The following is a 10,357-nucleotide window of genomic DNA, read 5'->3' as shown; positions in this document are numbered from 1 at the left end:
TGAAACTAAGAATGGGATCTCTACTCCGAGGATCGAAAAATTCAGATAACTGTAACTTTTATAGGATTGGTTATCTGACTTGAAGACGAGTTTCCGACTTCAGCCCTAACTTTTATAGGATTGACTGAAGGAGAAAAGGATGAGAGTTTTTCGTTTATCGAAAAGAAATCCCAGCTTGGGCCACAACCGTTCGATGGTTTTGACTAAGATGAGGTACTGAGACGACCCTAACTTTTATAGGTTTGGTCGTTCAATTGGGGTGGAGGTCTTTCATTTATCAAAAGGAAAGAATCCGACTTAAAAGTGGGCCTCTCGTTCATTGAAGGAATCGAGAGGGGAATTTGACTTTGGTTGTGGTCCTAACTATAGAAAGGTTTGACCAAATGAACAGTGAGAGTAGGAGTACAAATTATAGTAGGAGTGTTGATTCGTACAAATTGCTCGAAGGGAGTTATCAGTGTTAAGTGATAAATACTTAACACGAAGGGATTTGACAATTATCAATGACCAGGAGATTAAAATTCTGAGCACTATATCTGGACTCTAACCATGGGAGTGTTGAGTGCACAGACGTAGAGAGAGTTTGAGTGGAGTAAACCAGGGAGAATTTTAGCGGACCCACCGTTAATTAATTTGATTAATAAGGGATTTTGTGGTGGCAGAGTGTAAATCGACAACAACAATGAGAGTTTCGAGAGGGAATATTATAGTCAATCTAGCTGATCTCGGGTTATCCTTAAGAACACCATGTACAGTATTCTCCAGGAACTTCCTATTTTACCGAGTTATCCTGAGCGTACTAAGGATAGTACTTTTTTAGGAATTTCTTATTTTTTGGCATCATGATCTTGTCACCGTCTTGGGTGACTAGACGACATGCACAATTAGAGTCGACTGTCTCTATCACAAATAGTCCTTCCTATTTAGGTTGAAACTTGCTTTTTTTCTTAGAGTTAAGTATCATTGGCCGTCGGACGGCCAAGACCAAATCTCATTCCTTGAAGCTTCTTTGCTTAATCTTATCGTTAGATCCCTCATGATCAGTGATTGGGGGTAGCTTAATTTTATCGTTCTCCAACAAGTATTTAAAGATATCAGGAACCTCATCTTCCGTGAAAGAATACTCTTTTGGGAACTTTGGCTCAGTTGTCTTTTGTTGCCTTAGAGGCTGTTGTTGCCATTGGGGTGTTTGCTGGCATGGCGTTTGTTGTTACGGCTACTGTTGGGATTGCAATTGGAATGTCTGATTTACATCTCTACCACACCCATGGCAGACACCACACCAGGGTGTGGTGGAGTCTGTTTTGAGTTATTCTTCACGTTTTTCACAATTCCTTCGCCGTTTTCACATTAGCAACTATTAGAGATGCTGATGAGCAGTGGGATGATTTCAGAAATAAAAGGTTGGACTTAGTTGGTGAGTTGCTTGGTAGAGAGCTGTGGGCGAATATTCATCTTTAAGACACTATGGATGTTGATTCCCGTCTAGCTCCTACAACGAAAGCTACAATCAAATAGTTTTCGGGTCGGTGAACGAAATTTGCGAATGGAGGGCTTTTCACATAGATCGAGAAGAGTTACAATTCAACGACACTTCTGACGATTGATGAAAACTCTATGCAGCAGTCTTCACAATCTACAGTGAAAGTTACAATCTGACGGCTTTCACACCCCACAACAGCTAAAGCTAGGATTATTGAACAACGGTCCTTGCAACGCTCTACAGAAGAAGTTACAAGTCAAATGGCTCCTTCTGAAACGCGGATGTCATCCCCGCGTCACCAATTTGGAAATGAAGGCGACCCTCGCGTCGTCAATGCACAAGCCAAACGTGAGCGACCCTCGCGTTCAATGGTGTTCAACCAACAGCGACCCTCGCGTCGTCAATGCACAAGCCAAACGTGAGCGACCCTCGCGTTCAATGGTGTTCAGCTAACACCCAACTTCGCGTCTCAATTCAAAGAACACGAAGTTGAGATTCTGAACGCTAGATTGGGCGTTTGACTTGTTCAAACACGAGTTGAACGGTTTCAGAACCGTTTATCCCATGTTCTGAGGGATTTTCGCCCACGTAGGAGCGGATATAGGGGTCAGTTACAACCCCTTATCCCCCTATAAAATATCAACAAACTCGACAGAGTTAAGGGATCGGATTTTTGATAATCAGATCAGAGGTTGGATTCTTTATCATCAAAACCACTCAGGTTTGGAGATTCGGCAACAGCAACGAAATCCTTGGAGATAGGATTTTTGAATCAACCTCAGAAGATCAAATCTGAGAAGATTCTTCGACAACAGAAAAACAGCTTGATCCTTAACCGAATTTTCGGTTCCAACAACTCTATTCACAGAGTTCAAACTCGTTCAGAGTTCAAAAACTCATTCAGAGTTATTCATAAAACTTTCCACGAAAGTTCATCGTTCCCACGAGATAAAGACGGTCGGATCGTCAACGGAGAGCAAGTTCGACGCAATCAATCGAAGGAAGCACTCCATCGCTGCCAAGAAGAACCCAGTTTTAAACAAAGGGGAAAGCCAAATTCGTTTTCCTCTTTTTTGTAATCAAATTGTAACCGAGATCAAAGGAATCAAAGTCAAATTTTCTTTATTCTCTTCTATGTTTTATACATAGTATATTAGTATATATTCTTTGCACATACTACTTAATTTAGTCCCACATTCTTTGCACAGACTACTTAATTTAGTTTGCAAAACCCCCCCTGAAAGTTTGCAGAAAACCCCCTGAAAGTTTATAGAAACCCCCCTGAAAGTTTGCAAAAAATCCCCTGAAAGTTTACAGAAAATCCCCTGAAAGTTTACAGAAAGCCCCCTAAAAGTTTGCAAAAACCCCCCTAAAAGTTTGCAAAACCCCCCCCTGAAAGTTTGCCAAAACCCCCTGAAAGTTTACAAGTAGAACCCTGAAACTTACATATATATAGAAGCATCATAATCATAACTAAATAGGTTATTGGGTCACCCATGAACCACCCATTTAGTAAATGGGTGGTTGAGAACTGATCCATTTAGCAAATGCTAAATGGGTCATAAATGGTCAAGTGATCATAAATGTGCTCACTCATTTATGATCCAACCAAGACCCAACCAAAACCACCCATTTGACATCCCTAGGTGTAAGGGAGGGTAAAATGGGGATTGTGTATGGAGTTTGCATGAGAACTTGGGGAGAGGGGCTTGGACACAATTTTTTCAAAAAGGAGGGGCTGCAGCACATGTTTGAAAGTTGGGGGGGCTGGGGCACATCCAAAGTTGGGATTTGGGATCTTGAAGCAATTTTTCCTAATTATTATCATGTGTGTTATAGAATAGAATTTTATAATTAATAGATGTCTAAGTACTAGTGTATAAAGTCTCATCTCAAATCCAAAAGAGAATATATAAATCAATGCACACGTCTCAATAATATCCTTTATGTGTACCACAAATCTCAAAACAAAATTAAAGGATAAAAGAAAGTTAAATGGACAAGAATTTCTACCCCCTTAACTCTATAAGACTTTACGCTATTAAAAATATTTTTATTTTTATTTTTCATATTTGGAAATTCTGCTTTTATATATACTAGTTTGCGGTCCGTGCAAAGCACGGTATTTTTTTTTTGCTACAGTAATCCCGCTTTTTTAATATGGCATGATTTGAAATTTTGAAAGTGCTACAGTATCCCGCTCTGCTACAGTACCTTTTAAATGCTACAGTATAACCGTGTGCTATAGTAATATTTTTAATTAACTATTAGCTACAGTAGTAATGCTACAGTAAATGCTACTGTAGCATTTGCTGTAGCATGAACAGTGAATCTCTGATCCTCCTATTTGTATAAAGGAATAGATATATATATATATATCACGATCCGAAACCATGCAAATCAATGGAACCGCCATTTCTTCTCCTACTTCTCAATAGCTCGAACCATCACCATCATCTCCTTCAGATTTCTCAATGGAAACCAACCCCAACCCGCCATGGCAGGACCTTCCAGTTCCCGCCATCGAAATCGATGATAGAGAAATGGGAAGCATTGTTGTGTTCGCTTCGACCCATTATTTCAGCGTCCGAGAGTTGTATTAATTCTTGCGATCTATTAGTGGTTGATGCTCTCGCTAAGCCTGAGTGGTTTGAGATTATGATGATGAGGAGATTGTTGTTAAGTATGACGAGGGTGGCAGAGATATTACTGTCGGGTTTGGAGTTTTGAGAGCGGATTTTGACAGAGAGATGCGGGTGAAGGTGGAAAGCATCGGTGATGAATCGAGTGATTACCATTCTTGATGAGTTGGGCAGTCTGTTTGTTGGCGGAGGATCGCCATGGAAGGTGTTCGATTTAGGTAATAGGAGGGAGTCAAATTTGTTTGTTGCTTCCGAATGCTTCAAGGATTGAGGAATATCGTCAGAGGATAATCATACTCAGAGCTTGTGTCATTCTTCGGCTTGCGCTTTGTGTTCTTTCAGTCGGTCAAGGTTTTCCAAATGTTCTTTCAGGTTGTCACCACTGCACTTATGTGCTACATCGACAACACTCACTTGTATTTGATACCCAATATCTTCATATCGCGCATACAGATTCACACCCAATTCCACTGTATTTATTATCTGGATCAAGAATAATGTAACTAGTAAACAACACGGGTACAGATTTCGCCCTTTTTATGCAGTCATTCATTGAAAAACATATTTGTAACAACATCGCCTATTACATTACAATACCTTACCGAGAATACCGCGAACAATATGCTTTAATAATTTTAAGGGGAAAAAGGGGAACACAATTAACACACAACAAATAGTTCTGCCTTAGACTTATAGACTTGTATCTGGGCAGGAATCGTTTGGTATGTAAATTCGGAAAGGTTAGGTACAAATGCAGGAAACACTAGCACGTATTGTCTTCTACTCCTACCCAGTGAGAGTAAAAGAAACGAAATCAAACACAACAGTGAGGTTCCACACCAATACCCATACCAATACCAATACCGATAAATAACAATTCAATGACAATCATAATAATGTAGCAGACAAAAGGTTGTGAAAGGCATTTGCAGCATTGGAAACCATTTTCCGTGCCATTTTAAGGTTCAAATCTAACAATACAATCATTATAACTTGATCATTTATAGCCACATGTTATAGAGCATCACCATCGTGAAATGTTTATTCAGTCATCATCTTCCAGCACACTGCGTCGCCTCTGAATCTGTGATAGAGGGTTCAAAATTATTACATGCATCAGAATCAGTTGAGATTGGGGATTAAGTATACTATACGGGATTAAGAAATAAAAAGAAATCTTACTGTAACTTTGGTTTGTTTGGTTGTTTGAGTGTTTATCTGCTCGAGGATTGATATAAGCTTCTCCTCAGATACCTACAAATTCAACAAGATGCCATTTCTTTTATCTTATTTCCAATTTACAGAAGCTCTTGAAGAATTGTGATTCATTTTCCAGAATATGTTGCACCTTTTCAGCTATTTGTCCCATCTGGGCTGCTCTAAGGATAACATCCTCCACACCCCTTGCCTTGTCTGGTTTCACCAAAGCAATTCGAGCAACTGCCGACAGAACCAAGAGTAGAATTGTAAATCATGGCAATGATAAGATATGACTACAACATTGTATGGCATGAGAGGTTACATATAAATTTGTATGATTTGGTGTATTTGTAGCATGAAGTGTTCCAGTCTGGCGTGCATTGCAAATATTAATAGGAACCATATAAAAAGGACCACGCCTGGTACGCCATTATAAGGCATCAGATGTGTATTAGAACAAATGAAGGAACAAAAACCAGAATGAGGATAGCGGTGACAATGCCTTGACCCAAATTCTCAGAATCCACCAGCAGAATGCAGGAAACATGACCAAATTGGCAGGATGAGGGCTTTAATAAATCTTGGAGAACACTTGATGATAACTAAAAAACTTTATGAGTGTCAAGTCCAACGAACAGGAGATTTACTCCCGGTCTCTCATTATCTCACTAATGCTAATGTTTGGGCATCTCACCAACATATGTCTAATCTCACTAAACTCCAAGACTCTATAAGCCAGAACGAGATAATACCTAATACAAATATTTCTCTTATGGATTTATACAAATGAAAACAGACAAACATGTACAAAAATTTTCTTTTATTTGTTCTCAGTTTAGAAGAGCGATTATATATGGCCCAGACTGGGCAAATCATAATTCATAAGTAAACATCTAAATTGACAATAAGTCTTTCCAGCTAAACAGCTAGAAACTCCAAGTTGAGAGCACGCAGCGAGGAGTTCAAGTATTCCAGCAATGTGATTTCAAAGATATACAAGACAGAGAACTAACATCTTCTGTCTATATCTTGGACTAATCTTTTTAATAAGTGTTTCTTATAATAGCAATCATGTGTGTTTATGTTTCCATAGTCCTGGTCTGGTTCATCATTAACACATAACAACTTACATGAAAATGAAAATTCATAAAGCAAATAACGTCATTAGCAAAACAGCTGAGACAAATCATAAAACAGGAAATCTTAGTGCTATACGACGTAATTTCATCTTTCAACACAGATAAGTGATTCAATTCTAAATTCAGGCAATACTATGGTAATACACATCTAAATTTTGGTTCAGTAACTTACGCCTTTCTCTAGCTTGGGCAGACAAGATTTGGGTGAGCATTAATTGTCTCCTCTCTTCTGCTTCCCTGAAAAAATATGATATAACCATTATTAATTCTAGGAATCACACTCAATAGTCAATATCACAGTAATCAAGAAGACTGAAACAGATGACGCATTTCAGAGGGCAATGGAGCTGGTTGGACAAGGATTAGAAATTATAACATAATACTATATATGTATATAATCAACACATATGTACGTTTTAGCATCTTCCTGAGCTTTCTGCTGCTCTGCATTTTGTTGATTGCCCTGATTCATACCAGAAGATATTTTGAGGTCAGTGAATATATTAGAATCTGAATTCATTAAATACTTAAATAGTATGCCTACCATGCCCTGACGTGCCATCAACTCTTGCATTCTTCTTTGCCTAATGGCCTCCAGCTCTGGATCAGCCTACAAAAGGGACAGGAAACGATCTCCCTTACTTAAAAAATAATCCGAAATCTACTATCAAATGGACACTAAAAAATATACATTAACCAGCACCTCCTTTTCTTGTGATTGTTATTGCTGCATTGCATACAGTACATTTCCTACATTGATTTATATTCTAATTAGGACTAAAGTGAGATGATGTAAAAACTGACCAACGGCACATGCATGACCTAAGAACAACATAATGATAAACCTACAAGGGTGTTATCTGCAAGTTAACACGAAGAATAATATTAATGCGTCATTAAAATGAGGCCTCTCTTACCGCAAACATGTCCAATAACTATGACCAGAAGTATATAGCAGCTCAACTAGTTGAACCTCATTTTCAAGAATCTGGTGTGGTCAAGTTCACTTGGGAGCATACTGAAAGACTAGAAATCTATTATTTTGCAGGTTGACTTCAGATAGGTACTGAAGCCACTCATCATTATCTGTTCTGTCAGCATAGTGATTCTCAAGTGACCATAACCTGCTGTTGATACCATTCCACAAGGACCCGCTCACGATAGGAATCAGTAGTTTCGCATCCAAAGGAAGAACAGAAAACTTACTTCTTAAGGGATCAAGACACAAGAAAAAAAAATCCAACCGAGACGTCCTATACTGTCAACAGAGTTTGATGTGAGAACAAGAAAAGTTATGACCTGCGTATAGAACACTTAGCGACCCAATTCGGACACTACCAGACTAAACCTTTCGCCTGTTCTACAAAACAGTCCTATCAAGAGCCATAATCTTTTTAATCTACTAAATATAAAGTTCAAACTAAAATTTTGGATCTTTTGACCATCCAATATAAACAAATAAAAAATTTTGAAAAGAATTCGAGGAACTGAAAGAACATTACACTTGCTTAATCGATTAGTTACATACAATTTCGACCTTTTTCACTGAATTTTCACTATCCACTAGCCCCAGCGATCCTACGCATCTACCGTTTCCGCAAGCAAGATGATCTAAATTCGGATCTAGGGTTTTCATCTTCAGTGCTTAGTAAAACTACATACAGTGATCAAAAGAAATTCTAATGGTTATGGGAGATTCAATCCACAACTTCGATCTCGAGTTATCGAAGTAGAGTTTAAAAACAACAATTAAAGAAACCCTAGAAATTTAACAGTTACGTAATTGAAGAAGGAGATTCAAAGAGGAGAAGGGGGCTGAAAGTACCATCCTGAAGCAAGTGAATTCTGAAGCGACGAACTTGTTAGGGTTTCGATCTTCGACTACTGCAGTTCTTGATTACTTCGTGGAAAAATTGGGGGAAAATGGGAGAGGAAAAAGACGGAAGAAAAAGGCCGTATATGGGCCAGGCTGGGCCAAAAGGAAGGTTACGATTCCATGCTCAGTGCGTACTCTTTTATATTGCTTGTGGGTAAATTTCAAAACCTTACATAAATAAGAAGGGGCCCTGTTTTGATGCGATTTCGCTCTACAGATATCGCTCATTATTTAAACCTTTATTTTTATTACTATTAAATATTAACGGAAAGAGCTATCTGATGTGTAATAAGTCATGTCTTTATTTTTCTTATGACGTACAAGCAAAAAGTAAACATTACTTTAAATTGGGCCGTGGAATATGGGCCTTTTAATTAGGTTACACACGATCACTTTCCTTGGCGGGAAAATATCCCGAAAAATCCTCAGCCGTCCAATTATTCTCCCATTCTCAAGCTTGCCTCTTTCAAGCGCCTCCTTCCTCATTTCTTTCCCTCTTTTATCTGTTCCTTTCACTCCCCAAAAAAAAAAAAAAAAAATATTTCCTTCCTCATTTCTTTCCCTCTTTTATCTGTTCCTTTCACTCCCCAAAAAAAAAAAAAAAAAATATTCAACTAAAATCTCACCGTTTTCCATCAAAACCCTAACCCTAGCTCAAGAACTCCGATCAATGGAATCCGAGGATCTCAAGAACTCCCCTCACAACTCCAACGGCTTTCCTTCAGAGAAGCCCACCGAAACCCTAACCCCAGAGAAAGATTCCGACGAGGATCTCGAGACTCCCGACGGATCCGACGCCTCCGGCGACGATTCCGCCGTCAAGATCCTTCACCAAGAGATCCACGTCCTCCGCCGCGAGAAATCGGAGCTTCAGCGGCGGATCGATGAGCTGACTGCTCAGTTGGAGCAATCGGAGACTGGATCCAAGGCCGTCGCCGATCATGCTTCGTATCTTGAAGGAGAGCTCATCAGGGTTCAGGAGGATCTCGCTATGGCGTCGTCGGTGGTTGATGATGCGGAGAGTGAGAAGAGTAAGCTTCGATCGGAGATCGAGAAGTTGAAGGAGAAGGTTGCGAATCTTGAGGTGGAGAGAGGGAAGAAGGACGGGGAGATTAGGGTTTTGAAGGAGGAGCTTAGGGTTTCTGAGGAGAGGAAGGCCATAAAAGAGGAGGAGCTGAAGGAGAGGAGTTTAGAGTTGGAGAAGAGGATTGATGAAATGGTGAACAAAGGTCGAGAGGCCATGGAGGAGGAGGTGAAGATTAGGGTTTCGAGGGAGGAGGAGCTTGAGAAAGTTATTGAAGTGATGAAGGATAGAAAATTTGAGCTCGAGGGGAATTTGGCGAGCGAAAAGACTAGGAGAGAGCAGGACTTGGAGAAAACTGTGAAGGAATTGAAGGAGAAGAACTCAGAGCTCAAAGAAAGGATTGATGAGCTTTTGTTGAAGGAGAAAGATACAAGTGATGAGAGGAGTAGGGAAATGGGAGCTCTGACTGCTGCAAGTGCTTCCAAGGTTTCGTGGGTCATGGCGGGGGAGAGGGACTACATTTAGTTACCATGCTTGATTCTCCATTACACTATGTTTTCGTGAAAAGGGAATGCGAGTTGTATGTTCAATCAGGTCTCGTTAAATGTGAGAGGTCTTTCGGATACGTAAATAATACCAGTATTCTTATTCTTTTTATTTATTGTTTTTTTTCTTTTTTTTGTTTGTATGCTAGCAAAACTGATGAACATGCAACAATTGTCTATTGAACTGCCGGTTACATTGTTGCTGAGGAGGAGGATGAATTTGAATTACTCCCCCCCTTCTTTTCCCCCCCATGTTTTTTAACTGCATTGCAGGATTTAGAATTTTGGTAATGGTTCTCTGATATATAAGATTACTAATGGTTCATCTTTCTTGACAGTATATATTATATATTACATGATTTTGAAAATTCTATAGCGTTAAGGTCTGGGATTCAAGTTTGGTTCAGACCATAACATATTGAACCTTACTTATGTTAGCTATCCATGT

The 10,357-nt window shown here is 39.4% G+C and overlaps 2 protein-coding genes across 2 annotated transcripts; one reads left to right on the top strand and one right to left on the bottom strand.

Moving 5' to 3' along the window:
• LOC109847796 (DNA-binding protein DDB_G0278111) lies at window positions 4,953-8,456 on the bottom strand. The gene is made up of 7 exons (XM_020417039.1): window positions 8,290-8,456; window positions 7,009-7,074; window positions 6,878-6,927; window positions 6,637-6,701; window positions 5,474-5,565; window positions 5,308-5,379; window positions 4,953-5,209 (listed from the first exon to the last, which is right to left on the bottom strand). The coding sequence occupies exons 1-7, from the start codon at window positions 8,290-8,292 to the stop codon at window positions 5,171-5,173; spliced, it is 387 nt and encodes a 128-aa protein (XP_020272628.1). The 5' UTR covers window positions 8,293-8,456; the 3' UTR covers window positions 4,953-5,170.
• LOC109847790 (chromosome partition protein Smc) lies at window positions 8,888-10,021 on the top strand. Its single transcript, XM_020417031.1, has one exon. The coding sequence runs from the start codon at window positions 9,011-9,013 to the stop codon at window positions 9,887-9,889; it is 879 nt and encodes a 292-aa protein (XP_020272620.1). The 5' UTR covers window positions 8,888-9,010; the 3' UTR covers window positions 9,890-10,021.

The sequence above is a fragment of the Asparagus officinalis genome, chromosome 1, assembly GCF_001876935.1.
Source record: "Asparagus officinalis chromosome 1, Aspof.V1, whole genome shotgun sequence".
Lineage (NCBI taxonomy): Eukaryota > Viridiplantae > Streptophyta > Magnoliopsida > Asparagales > Asparagaceae > Asparagus > Asparagus officinalis.
Note: the sequence above shows the minus strand (reverse complement) of the source record. Positions and strands in the feature narration are given on the sequence as shown.